Raw genomic sequence first — 14483 nt, forward strand, 5'->3', positions numbered from 1 at the left:
TTCATTTGGCTTTTTTGATTGCTGGTAATTGTGACTGTGGCTCTCTGTGAGATGAGGGTGAGCACCACTGCCTTAAACTCACCTAGATGGCCTAATGAACATATATACCAGTGACCCCAGTAAGGTACCTATAGCATCTGTCAATGTATTTCTTGGAGCCATTTGTTTCTTCCCACAACATTTCTTCTCAAAAGGAAAAGAAGTAATTCAGGCTATTCTCCACTTGTGTGGAGTTGGAGGTACTTCAGAAGAGCCCAAGAGCCCAGGAACCATCACCATTATGTCTCCATGAAGTATGGAGACATACTTAGCTTTAAAAGGGGCTTGGACAGATTTATGGAGGAGAAGTCGATTTATGGCTACCAATCTTGATCCTCTTTGATCTGAGATTGCAAATGCCTTAACAGTCCAGGTGCTCAGGAGCAACAGCTGCAGAAGGCCATTGCTTTCACATCCTTCATGTAAGCTCCCAATGGCACCTGGTGGGCCACTGCGAGTAGCAGAGAGCTGGACTAGATGGACTCTGGACTGATCCAGCTGGTTTGTTCTTATGTTCTTATCAATATGGAAACAGCTTTTACTGTCATAGAAAGAAGCTTGGCATGGATCTTTCTAACATTTTGAGGAACCTTACAACATTTTGGATCCAGGAGCCATGACAACCATTTTGTGATTACCTCCCACCCTCAACAGTGATTTTGTTGTGGTACCTACTACTCATTCTGAAAATTCCACGAGTGTTTATAGGTTCAACAAAGTTACAGAACCCAGTATATACACTGTAACTTTTGTGGGGTCAGAATTCAAAAATTCTTGATTATGAATATTCTGTGGAATTTGTATTGTTGCTCCAAAGAAAGAAAACGTCGCCTAACTGCAATGTAGCATCTTTCAGCTTTGTATATAGTTGTAGTTCTTCTTTGTTTTATAGGTGGAGGACAAAGCAGAATCTAGATTACTGCTTTTTAATGATGTATGCACAATCCAAAGGCATTTACTATGTGCAGGTAAGTTTAACATTGGCCAAAGTATGTATTTAATATTATTAGTGCTGCTGCAAACATGAAGTATTGTCTGTGGATCTTTAAACAAAACACACAAAATTGGGGAAGAAGGCATTTGGTTTAGAGCATTTTTAGTCCCTTTATTTTGATTAGGATCTTATGGGCACCACTTCAGGAAGACTGAATAATGACTCCATCTTTCTGAAGTTAGACTTGAAATGTCCTTTGGGACTCCTGCATTTGTTGGCAACATGAAAACTGCTTAGATTTATATGGAGAAAGAAATATTATATTAACCTTCTGAAGACTGTTGCAAGTTAGTTGCTCAGAAACCAAGTTTACCAGCTTTAATGCCTTGTGGATTTGAAAGAGTAGAGCTAATACTGCTGTCAGTCCCATGTTGTGGGTGTCATCTTTTATAATTAACAGGACCTATTTACAATGTTTGCCTATATAAAGTAGCTAGACAAACTTCTGTCCTGTTTGATTATTTAATTAATAATAGTATGTTCTGCAGTTACTTTACCTTGACTGATGTAATCTTACTTATTTTGCTTTGCTTAAAAAGATTAAGAAGCTAATGGAAGTGGAGGCTTTTGCTTTCCATAATAAAGTCTTTTCCTTTGTTCAGAAGCACCTTCTTTCTTCATCACTAAATGCAAGTTCGAAGTCAGTGTTTTTGTTCAGTAGTGTATGTGTTCTGTTCTGAGCATTGATGTTTCCTTTGTTTGTTTTGTAGCTGGAAGATGATATTGTAGCCAAACCAAACTATCTCAGCACAATGAAGAACTTCGCTCTGCAGCAGCCCTCTGAAGAATGGATGATCCTGGAGTTCTCTCAGCTTGGGTTTATTGGTAAAAGATACTCTTTCTCACAAATACCCATCATTAGATACACCTTCTTTAGAGGAACAGTCTGATCAAAGATATGGTGCTAAAGCACATGCCAAACATAGCTTGCTAGGGCAGGAAATGTCAAAAAAGTTTTTAATAATTTACCTTTTGACAGAAAACTAAACAGATAAACATGTGTTGGTTTCTTTATTCTTTTGGTACAACTCAGGACATACATGAAGGATGTCCCCAAATCAGCTCTTTCCTCAGTAGTTCTTGGATGCTCCATACCTGTGGGGTAGATAGGGATGCCTCTGGGGTAGATAGGGATAAAACTTTTGAAAAATCTAGCATGTGTTGAGGAAACTGCAGAAAGAAAGGAGAATTGGGGATATAGTCCCCTCCCCCCTCCAATTACATGAGCAGAGAACACTTGGCTCCAAGTATGTTCTGCTTGGCTACTCTACTCTTGGAGGAGGGAAGGAGGATTTTTCTTGATCCCCTTGGTTTGGTGCCAAATGTTACATTCTTAGGAAGGTCCCCAACTCTCAGCTGAGGCTTTTGGAGGCATGCAGAAGGCAGCTGCAGGAAGGAGAAGGTAGGAAAGATCAATTTCTGCTAATGTAAGTTAGGAGCCAACCCATGGAGCATGCAACAATGCAAGCCATCTTTGCTTTTTATGTGACATTAATGATTTATTGATGTAGCTTGTTAAACAGGTCAGGCATCTTAAAAGACTCTTATTACAGTTTGAGAGTAGTGGGCAGTTCTTGTACATACTTGTCGGGGAAACATAGGTGCTAAACTACTGTAATGCTTCAGTGATTACAGCTAAATTGAAAAAAAGTAACCCTTTCTGCCACTCAGTTGGCCATCAGCCAGTTGGATGGAATCTGGAAGAAGTCCAGTGCACCTGAACTACGAAACATTCACACAGAACTGTTTCATGAGCAGCACTGTGTGTTGCTTTTTAAAAAGACCTTAAAAGTAGTCTACCAGTTGTGGCTGCTGCACAGCCATATTCCATTTTGGTTCTGGCTAATATTTTTGACCTTTGATGCCTTACTAAAATGTTATCAAAGGCCATTCACCTACCATTTCACTTGTTGGTTTCAAAGGTGGTGGAAGATGGACCAGTTCCATATTATTTTGTGACTGAGCAGATGTACTCCATAGTTGTAAAGCCCTTTCTCTAGAAAATGCAGAGACTTAATTATACAGCCTGAGCTCCTGTGAGAATTCACCTGTGCCTCAGAATGTGTTTCTGGCTCCAAGGCTGGTATCTCGGGTATAGTGAAGCTGTTGAGATGGCAACTATTGGTCTTTTTGAATCTGGAGCTGGTTTCAGGACTGCAATAGCGTATGGTTGCTCTAACTGTGCCTTTCGGTTCATTAATTGAGAGTAAGGAAGATCTTCCTGTCCTGTTTATCTAGTGAATTTGTGAATTGTGTGATTCTGCTTATCTTTTGTCTTCTCTATTTAAAAATTGTTTCAGGAAAGATGTTTAAGTCACTGGATCTCAGTCTGATCGTGGAATTTATACTCATGTTCTACAAGGACAAGCCCATTGATTGGCTGCTTGATCACATTCTTTGGGTGAAAGTCTGCAATCCAGAGAAAGATGCAGTAAGTCAAATCCCTGTTACAGGAAACTGTCTCACGCCATTGTAATGAAGATGGGTCTTTCATGACATCTACCAAAAACACACACTTGGAATGGTCAAAAGTTTGTTCTGGGCATTTCCACAGTACTATTGCTAATAATTGCTCTGGTGCTTTGCTGAATGAAGATATCCAGCAGCTATTCATAACAGCAACAATGTAAATAACTGTAGTTGAGAAACCAGTGTTTCTGCTGAGAAACCACACTGAAAATGGTTGGTCATCTTCTTTTTCTATTTTAAGCCTTCTCCTCCTATACTGGAATAGTATAGTATTCTATTTTAAGCCTTCTCCTCCTATACTTGAGTTCATTTTCTGCTTTTTATTGTTTCAGAAACATTGTGATAGACAGAAAGCAAACCTGAGGATCCGCTTCAAGCCCTCACTGTTCCAACATGTGGGAACGCACTCCTCCCTGGCTGGCAAAATACAGAAGCTAAAAGTGAGTCTGTGAGATCACAGCCTTGGAAACTCAAAATGTGCATACGAGGAAAGGGCAAAAAGGAAAACTTGGTTATGTCTTTGATTAGTCAAAGTTTCTATAAAGTGTTCCCTGCAGAAATGGGGCAGGCAGGGCAGGATGAAGAATTCCATTCCTTTCCCCTCCCATAATGACTGAAATCCTAAGTACATTTTCCTGGGAGTAAGTCCTTTTGAATACAGTGAGATTTGATTCTATATAGACTTGCTTAGGATCACTCCCAGTGTCTCCCATCCTTTTGCTGAAGACAGCACCTAGAGTGGATAAATATTTCACCCCATTAAACTCAGTACATGCCACTAAGAACCAATCATCTGCATAATCTTGCCTTGCATAAAGTTGTTGACTACATGTGTAGAATTTAAAGCACTGGCTTTTACATCTAAATGCCCTTCGTCATACTGAATTTTGTGTTTGTGTGTGTGCATGCATGTACACACATGAAATTAGGAAGGGTTTGCATGAGTCTTTGAAGGGGAGAGGTGCAGGTTTTTCTATATAATCTGTGCACAGATACTTATGTTTAATTTATAATATTTTTGCCATGAAGAAGAGGCATCTTGTCTCTGCAGACACAAATTCACAGTTTTGAGAACCTTTCCAGAGTGTACCTTTCCAGAGTGGAAAGGCAGTGGCTTTGGCTTCAAAACCCACGAATTTATACTTAATAAAAGTCACCTTATTAAAATTCCTCTCTCCCTGTGAGTGTGTGAATGTGTTCCTCCTTCTCTGCTGCATTAATGCCCTGCCTATAAGCAAGTTTTTGTTAGGTTGATGAAAAAGAACCCTCAATAGATTTCTTGCAAATGAAACCCTATTTATGTGAATCAAAATCAGATTAGTTTGGTGCCTGTAGTAGGGAACAAAGACTAACTCCTTCATCCAGATGCCCCTTCTACCTTATTCCACCAGCACCTCTTTCATCAGTCAATAGGAGATTGTCATAATGGTCTCTGGGGTTGATCTGTCTTTTTCTGGTGAAAGGAGGAGAGGAGTATTCCAGCAATTTTTCTGCTCTGGTGATGCTAAAAGGAGCATAAATAAGTCATGCATTAATCTCTCCTGTGGTGCCCAAATTGCCCCTTTGGGGGTAGGGAGGATTAGTGAATTATAAATAATGAGCAATGGTCAGAAAATGTTCCTAGTCCTCATGAAGAAGGGATAAAAGCAGAAAACATTATATCTTGTCTTTGTCCTGCACTAATCTGAAATGTGTATTATTTATTATTATTATATTTCTTCATCACCCTCCCCTAAAAGGCTCAGGGTGATTTACACTCTCAGGTTAAAACAACTTCAGTTAAAACAATGCACATTACAGTAATTACTTAAAACTCCTTTTCTAAAAATCTGTCTGAATCTACCAGTAATTACTTAAAAGTATCGTAGCCATCAGATAATGATCTGATAGATCCTCTATAGATCCATGAAGCAGATCCTGGGACAGATGGGGGAAATTTCTGTACATACCTCAAAGAGGTCCTAGGTTTTCAGAAACATTTAAAATATTTTAAAAATGTATTGGTGATTACAGCTCTCCAAAATAATAGGAACTCCTGTAGCTCTAAAAAAAGAATCCCCACTGAGCTAGGTAACCCAGCCTTATTTCTGAGCCTTCTAAGCCTTGGTTTCTGTCAACTAATGCCTGGGAAGCACTTGGAGGCCCATAGCCCTGCAAAAGCCCTGTCTCTGATGGAGGAGGACTTGCTGGGGACTGGCTCTGCAGCAATTACTAGACACTCACTTCCCATACACTGGGCCTGGCCATTCAGCTCCTGATCTGCAGCTGGCAATACAGTAGTTGGTTGGTTGGTTAGTTAGTTAGTTCGTTCGTTCGTTCGTTCGTTCGTTTGCTCGTTCATTCGTTATATCCTTCCCTACCCCCAAAGGGTTCAGGGCAGCTTACAATGGCATAAACTTTGCTGACCACCAAGAGTTTGAGTATGATACTCAATGCATCTTTATCTATGGAGGCTCAGGTCACAAATGTGGGCAAACTGGCATTTATTCCAAGCCAGGTTACTGGCCCCTCACTTGTCACTCCCTGACCTAGCGACAGTGATCCATGCAATGGTCACCTCTAGGCTGGACTATTGTAAGTTGCTCTGTTCTTGACTACTTTTGAAACTGGTTAGGAAACTTCCACTGGCTCAAAATGCAGCTGCAAGGCTTCTCACTGGGACACTGGCAGGAGCACATTAGTGTAGTTCTCCCAGCTGCATTGGTTACCAGTGGAGTACCAAATTAGATTGAAGGTTTTGTGTTAATCTTTAAAGCCCTGAGTGATCTGAGAACTTTGTATCTGTGAGACTGCCTCTCCAAGTACTTGCCCAAAAGAGCACTTTGCTCTATAGATAACAACTAGTTGGCGATCCCTGGCCCAAATAATATCTGGCTGCCCTCAACCAGGGCCAGGGCCTTTTTGGGAGGGAGGGAGGGAGGGAGGGAGGGAGGGAGGGAGGGAAAGAAAGAAAGAAAGAAAGAAAGAAAGAAAGAAAGAAAGAAAGAAAGAAAGAAAGAAAGAAAGAAAGAAAGAAAGAAAGAAAGAAATCTATAATAAATAAAATAAGAATTGGTATAAAATAAGGAGAGGTATTCTAGCTCACTCTTTGGTTGCTGGTTGTTTTAAATCCTGTATTTTGTTTTCTGAGTCCTCTTCAAGGAAAGGCAACATATTTTCAGAGATCTCTCCCTTCTCACAAGGGCTTGAAACAGTCTTTTGCTTTAAGCTCAGCATTCAGTGGATACGACATTGTGTGCCAGATACAGTCTGTGCTTGATTAGTGAACCTGTAGGCAGATGCTGTGTGTAAGCCCACACAAGCTGCATCTTGGGATATCAAATGGATTTGTATGAGAAATGTAATGGGTTTTCAAATTTGTGCAGCAGTTCAGGTTGAAAAAGCAGGCTCTTCTGATGCAGGTATATTCCCTGGAGGAAGGAGGTCAGGTGTGCTGTTCTGCACAGAGGGAGTAGATGCTTCACTGGAAGAAATTTTAAATGGTTTGGAAGAAAAGGGGAGGTGCTGGGTCAGGAGGCAAGGGAATTGGAGCATTGCAGGTACGGACTCTTGATTAATAGCAGCTAGGAAACATTCCCTAGCTATGTGATGCAGCTGCTTTTAAAGCCTCAGAGTCACAGTGTGTTTCAGAAAATGATACTGAGTGGAGGGCAGGGGATCCATATGAATCCCTGACTTGAAGTCTGAGCCATTGCAATCTGTTTAAACCTTGTGCTGCTTGAGGAAGCTCTACTAATATTATTATGTGGAGGGCTTATGTTAAGATTTTGGAGGGCTATTTCTGGGAGGGGATTATCTTAAAAAATGCTGTCTCTTTAAGCAAACTAAAATTGAGCAGAACAGACCTAATTTTTGAAGGAATTTTTATTTCATGTTGATCTCTATCCCTTGCCCCCCTTTTAAGCAGGCAATAATAGGTGAAAAATAAAATACATCCACCCCCCCACCCCCCACTTTCCCTGTTAAATTAAAATCATGCATCATTCCTAACCCTGGTAGTTGGATCCAGCTTTGATAGACTTGTAGGAGAAATAAGGTTCTCTGCTGTATGCTAGCTACCAAGAGTTCCCCTTTAAGTGTCATTGCTGTATGTACTTGGCACACAGACAAGACTGTCAAGGAGGCGCTTTCAGGTGGTCTTTAATCATCATGATGGTACAAAGGAAAACAGGTAGTTTCTGTTGCACAGGGAGAAGCGACATGATGTGGCAGCAGAGTCTGTGTGGGGAGCAAAGGAGAGGAAGAACCAAAAAGAAAGCTTTGTATGTAATCAATAAGGATGAGTGGTGATATTGGCCGTGGATATAGGACAGAGAGTATATGATAAAAAAAGGGAGCTGGGGGGGGGGGGGGAGAAATATGCCTCTTATTTAAACATTCTCCCAATGCATCAGAAGTGGAACATTTCCATGAAAGTTGGGTTGGATGTTTTAAATAAAATTGTTTTGCTTTTATGTTTTATGTATATTGAGGACAAAGATTTTGGAAAGCAAGCTCTTAGGAAAGAACATGTCAACCCTCCTGCAGAGGTGAGCACTAGCCTGAAAACCTACCAGCACTTCACCTTGGAGAAAGCATATATGAGAGAAGATTTCTTTTGGGCTTTTACCCCTACCTCGGGTGACTTCATACGTTTCCGCTTCTTTAAGCCGCTACGCATTGAACGGTGAGTGTGCAGGGTTTTGCAGGAGAGCAGGATGGCAAAGATCTGCTTGACTTTTGAAAGTCACTCCTTATTTCTTCAACCCCTCTCCCCTGCACTAGAACAAAGTTAATCTGAAATGAACTGCATGAAGGTTATATTCTGTTCTCTTGCTGCTGCCCACCTGCCTTTTCATTCCACCTCTTCATTGCATAGAGCAGTTAACAATAAAAATAACAGGGAAACACAGCTGCCAGCGCATCAACAGTGAGATTTAAAGTAACAGAAAGGTTTTAATTAAACAGACATGTTGAAGTAAGGCTGCTTCTGTCGATTGTGCAAATAATGAAATTGATTGGGCAGCCATTGTGACTTTTTCAGAGTTGGAGTAATATTTTTATTTATTTTATTTGACTTAATATCCCACCCTCCTCGGCCAGGGCTGCTAACACATATTTAAAAACAATAATATCATTACATATTAATACATTAATAGATTAAAATCCTCCAGTGTACAAAAATAAACACATGGAGATTTAACCACACCATGCCTACATATTAGTCTCGCTCTCACCAGAATTTCTTAAAGATTTTGAATCTTATAGGTGAGAAAGGAGGGGGTGTAGATTTGGCCAAAATGTTGCAATTTGGGACTAGTGTATTCAGTTGTAAGCCTGGCAGAAAACTTCAGTCCTGAGTCCACCGCGCTTTTGGGGAGGCCGGCTGCTGATTGCCCCCCCCCCCTTCTTCATAACATCAGTAGACCCTGCCGTCCCCCCCTCTTAAGGGGTTTAGGATGTGGGATGCCATCTATTTTGTTTGTAATTAGAATGCTGTGTTTTAACGGGGTTTAGTTTTAATATGTACAGAGCCATAATTTAATTATTCCTGGTTGTTTGTTGATTTTACTTTGTGCTCTGACTGTATACTCTGTGTTCACCACCCTGAGCCCTTCGGAAGAGGGCGGTATACAAACGTAATAAATAATAATAATAATAAATAATTACAGACGCTGCAGAATTGACTAACATCCTGCAGTGCCCTGATGTCCACCAAGAGAATAGAATAGAGTAGAATACTTTATTTACAGTCAATGACCAAATATACCACCAAGAGGGGAACCTAGCCGAATGTCCATGGGGCCGGGGACCCCCAGTAGATTGCTGTCAGAGGATCAAAGGGTGCTCTGTGGATGGTATGGGGAGATTCAGTCCTGAATATATGATGGTCCCAGACCACTCAAGACCTTAAAATGAAATGATCCAGAATGCAACTGGCAACCAGTGCAGCCTTTAGAGCACAGATCTAATATGTTCCCTCACTGGTGTTCTACTAAGCACTCTTGCAGCTGCATGTGGACCAGGTGCAATTTCTGGAGAAGTCTTAAGTATAAACTAGCATAGACCAAGTTACAGTAATCTAGCATGGAGGTGACTGTTGCATGAATCGCTGTGGTCAGGTCTGTAAGGGACAGATAGGGGACCAACTGCCTGCCTGATAAAGATGCCAAAAGGCTGCCCTGGCAGTATGTGTGACCTGGACCTGCATAGATAGGGAGGGTTCCAGGATCACACCCAGGCTCTTTACGGCAGAGGCAGGTGTTAAAACTTCACCATCCAATATTGATGGTTGGAATCCGCAGTCTGGCCCCCCTTGTCCCAGCCACAGGACCTAGGTCTTTGATGGATTTAATTTCAGCCTGCTCAGGCATAGCCATCCCACCATGCCCTCCAAACACTGGGCGAAAGTATGCATCTGATATCCCACACCAGCTAGGAGGCAGGCCACCATGTTTTCCATCAGCTGTAGTTTGAGTTACTTTCAAGGACTATGCCATGTAGAGCACTTTACAGTAGTCATATCTCGAGTTGACATAAGTATGGATTGATGTGACAGAGTCAAGAAGGGAAGAAAGATTTCAGACCAGATGTAAACAACAGGAACTCCTGGCGACAGCACCAGCAAGAGCAAAGAGCAAGGCTGGACCAAAAAGCACAGCCAGATTCTTCATTGCATTGGACAAAGCCAGCGTGTCCCCATCCGGTCTGGGTAGATCATCCACTTTCCCACTCAATTACACTTGTCTTGTCTACATCTAACATCTAGGCCAGAGGTCTGCAACCTGCGGCTCTCCAGATGTTCATGGACTACAATTTCAATCAACCCCTGCTGGCAGGGGCTGATGGGATTTGTAGTCCATGAACATCTGGAGAGCCGCCGGTTGCAGACCCCTGATCCAGGCACTGAGAGAGGACAGCTTTATCTGGAGATTTTGAAAAGAATTTAAAGCTGGGTGTCACTAGTATATGACTGACAGTCAGCTCCAAAATTCTAGATGATCTCATTCAGTGGTTTCCTATAAGTAATGAAAAACACAAGGGAAAGCATTGGACCCTTGGAAACGCCATACATCTTTTACCAGGGTGCTGAAGCTACTTCTCAAAAGAAACGCTTGCCACCATTCACATAAAGAAAAACAACCAGGAGAGAGAGGGGGGGAGGGGGAGGGAGAGAGAGAGAGAGATGATTTAAGGTGATCTTGAAAAAAAACTTCAACCTACACTTCCCGCCCACCATCCCATTCTTTGGCAGGAGCTTCAGAAAAGGGGCTAATTCATTCTTCTGCAGCCACAGTTTTCAGTGGTGCATCTCACTTAAGTTTCATCTTTGGTGCTGGCTTCCCTACCTTCCTTCTGATTTGGACTCAGCTTTGCAAAGAGCTGACTTCTGTTCAAGAATAGCAGTACTGTTAGGGAAATACATGGATACGGAAACAAGGACTGTCAATATCCTGCTTTCACATGTGGTGCTTGCAGATAATATGACCCTTTGAGCACAGTTAGACAAGGGCAGGTGCTACATTTGCTTTAGACTCAGAGGAATCGAACAAACCAGCTCATCTGGGAAGGCGTTTTTCCCCTGTGTTTCCTTTCTTGCCTTTTGTGTAAGTGGGAACTTTTAGTGAGATCTTGCTCTCTCTTTGTCTCTCTATCTCTCTGTCTCTTTTGACAGTCTCCCTCTGGGCTTCTTCCTTCTGTCCCATCCTAAAATGTTTCCCAAGTCAAATTCCTACTCATTAAATTCTGCCTTTATCTCACAAAAAAATTAAAAATATATTTCTCAATTTATACAAATGTTGCACTTCAGTATCTTGAAGGCAGTTAGCCAAAAAGGAGGACCTACTTTGTGTTACTGAAAATTAAATTAATTCCTTTTCAGTCAACTTTACTAAAGATTAGAATTCAATGATACAGATGTTGTAAATACTGTTATCATTTCCCCCCTCTTCAAAGCCATTTTACATTTATAGTTTCTTGGCTCTGTTCTTGGTCTTAGAAATGCAACTTTTCTTCTCCTGAATTTTCTAGAGATTTAATCTAGAAACTGAGAGGAAAGTCGCATGTGGCCATTGGGAACCCATCTGTTGTGTACTAAATTTCTCTCAGGATAAGGAGAGTGTCTTTTTATTGGTGAGGATTGAATTTTCTGGTGGTAATATCTTATTTGTGTGGCCGCATCCTTTCTAGAATCTGCGCCATTCTTCACACATCCACTCATTTCTCCAGAAGAAAGAAGAACAGAAAACTGATCTCACCATGGGACTGGATAATTGTATTTCTTACATATTCAAATACAGTGGAGTTCTTAATTTACAGGAGCAATCAAACAATCAATCCATAATTGGTTGTTTTTGCATTTAGACTTGTCTCTAAAAGTGGGTTTTACTGGGGTAAGAGAGCCACCTGTTGGGTGGGACATTTTGGTGAGCTCATTCCTGACAGGTTAGCTTTTTGTGTGCTAATATGTCCCCTGTGGATCTGTGCAGTCATATTGGGTTCTTGTCTTTCAGGTTTTTCTTCCGCAGTGGCAACATTGAGCACCCTGAAGACAAACTGTTCAACACAACAGTGGAAGTCTTGCCCTTTGATGTGAGTTGTTGGACTTTTGAAAGAAGAGAGGGAGGTAGAAGTTAGAGAATAAAGCTGTTTCAAGATATTTATGGAGGAAATCCCTTCTTTGAGAATAAGGGACAGTATTTAACTTGTTTGTGCTAGTGCATGGGTGTCCAACCCTGGTGCTTCAGATGTTCATGGACTACAATCCCCATCAGCCCCTGCTGGCACAGCCAATTGGCCATGCCAGCAGGGACTGATGGGAATTGTAGTCCATGGACATCTGAAGCACCAGAGTTGGACGCCTCTGTGCTAGTGAATGATAGGCTCTAGATCAGTCCTAAACCATTAAGTTAACTGTATCGTCAAAGGCTTTCATGGCTGGAATCACTGGGGTGTTGTGTGGTTTCCATGCTGTGTGGCTGTGTTCTAGTAGCAATTTCTCCTGACATTTCGCCTGCATCTGTGGCTGACATCTTCAGAGGATCTGATGGTGGTAAAGCAAGTGGAGTATATTCCATAAACCTTTTACAAGGTAACTTTGTGGCTCTGATAGTCTCCTGAAAATAGATGGGAATTGCTTGCATTAGAAACTCTCAAAGGCCAGACCTGTTCTTGGGAGGTTGTAATCCAGATTCTCATTACTGTGCAGTGGCATCTTTTCATAAGAGTATCTACTGGGGGTTGGGATTGGCTGTGAGACACATGAGAAAGCTGCCACACAGACTGAAACCAGATGCTTATTTACCCTTGAAACAGTATACCAAAACCTCAAAGAAAGTCTGCTAAGTCATTTTCCTACATAAAGTACAGAGTCTGAGGAAGGAAAGGGTATTTCAGGGACTGTTCTGCCTGTAGATATTCAGCAGACTTTTGTGGGTCTTTGAAAGGCATAGTGAAGGTCTTCTAGCAAGAGTAATGTTCTGTCTCTGAAAACATAAGCATTGCCTGGTGCTTTATGGTACCCACAGCAGCCTGCCTAAGATTATTTGTTTCCCTGCACAGAGTCTCCAGTCAGATAAGGAAGCCCTGCAGGAGGGAAGAGGGACAGCATTCAAGTACCACAGGACATCTGACGGCTACATACAGATAGGTAAATTGCTGGTTCAAGGCAAACAGTAAACTGCAGGTTATGGACAATGTTCTGTGCATGTTGCTGTTCTGATAACAAAATAACGCAGAGTACGCTCATAGGAGGTGTTCCGGGTAGGGCATGTATATCCTGTGTGGACTTTTTCCCTACTTGCTCTGGAAATGAGTCATTCATTTTTAGAACACATCCCCCCCCCCAACAAATAAAAGTCCCTGTGTTTTAATCATTTAAAGGTTCTGAACAAGTAGACTTTTCAGTTAATGTCATGCAATCAGAAATGCTGCTAGTTTAGAGAGCAAAGGACTGGACAAATCTGAAAGAGGCAGAAGGCAATTTGCTTAAAGAATCTCAAAAAACTCACTCTGTTTATTTAGCACATTTTATTCTGCCTGTGCCCAACTCCAAGGAGTTCAAGGTGTGACTCATTGGTGTCCTCTTCCATGTTAGTTCTGAGATTAGAGTAAGAAACAGGAACTGCCCCAAGATCATCCAGCAAAACTCTCAAATGAGTGGGAATTTGAACCTGGGTTCCAAATCTTAGCCCATCACTTCAACCACTGTGCCAAGCTGTCTTTCATAGTCGATCCAGGATCTCAGATTGAACCCACAACCTGTTTCTTGTAGGTTGCAACTTTAAGTATGTTTATGGGAAAGCCCACACTATCGAAATCCGTGGGGCTTGCTCCTGTATAAGAACATAAGAACAAGCCAGCTGGATCAGACCAGAGTCCATCTAGTCCAGCTCACTGCTACTCGCAGTGGCCCACCAGGTACCTTTGGGAGCTCACATGCAGGATGTGAAAGCAATGGCCTTCTGCGGCTGTTGCTCCCGATCACCTGGTCTGTTAAGGCATTTGCAATCTCAGGTCAAAGAGGATCAAGATTGATAGCCATAAATCAACTTCTCCTCCATAAATCTGTCCAAGCCCCTTTTAAAGCTATCCAGGTTAGTGGCCATCACCACCTCCTGTGGCAGCATATTCCAAACACCAATCACACGTTGCGTGAAGAAGTGTTTCCTTTTATTAGTCCTAATTCTCCCCCCCCCCCCCAGCATTTTCAATGAATGCCCCCTGGTTCTAGTATTGTGAGAAAGAGAGAAAAATTTCTCTCTGTCAACATTTTCTACCCCATGCATAATTTTATAGACTTCAATCATATCCCCCCTCAGCCGCCTCCTCTCCAAACTAAAGAGTCCCAAACGCTGCAGCCTCTCCTCATAGGGAAGGTGCTTCAGTCCCTCAATCATCCTTGTTGCCCTTCTCTGCACTTTTTCTATGTCTTCAATATCCTTTTTGAGAAGCGGCGACCAGAACTGGACACAGTACTCCAAGTGCGGTCGCACCACTGCTT

At 41.9% G+C, this 14483-nt stretch overlaps 1 protein-coding gene across 3 annotated transcripts in view; it reads left to right on the top strand.

Annotated features, from left to right (window-relative positions):
- Window positions 1-14483, top strand: part of MGAT4B (alpha-1,3-mannosyl-glycoprotein 4-beta-N-acetylglucosaminyltransferase B) — a 95861-nt gene that overhangs the window by 75327 nt on the left and 6051 nt on the right. For all 3 annotated transcript variants that reach the window (XR_007243940.1, XM_048489841.1, XM_048489840.1), the window contains exons 7-13: window positions 932-1007; window positions 1744-1858; window positions 3334-3464; window positions 3835-3942; window positions 7975-8168; window positions 11995-12073; window positions 13043-13130. Coding sequence is in view for 2 of the 3 variants with exons in the window: in XM_048489841.1 (XP_048345798.1) it covers window positions 932-1007; window positions 1744-1858; window positions 3334-3464; window positions 3835-3942; window positions 7975-8168; window positions 11995-12073; window positions 13043-13130 (791 nt within the window). In the remaining variant the exon portion in view is untranslated. The remainder of the gene's footprint in view (window positions 1-931; window positions 1008-1743; window positions 1859-3333; window positions 3465-3834; window positions 3943-7974; window positions 8169-11994; window positions 12074-13042; window positions 13131-14483) is intronic.

This window comes from Sphaerodactylus townsendi, linkage group LG03, assembly GCF_021028975.2.
Source record: "Sphaerodactylus townsendi isolate TG3544 linkage group LG03, MPM_Stown_v2.3, whole genome shotgun sequence".
Lineage (NCBI taxonomy): Eukaryota > Metazoa > Chordata > Lepidosauria > Squamata > Sphaerodactylidae > Sphaerodactylus > Sphaerodactylus townsendi.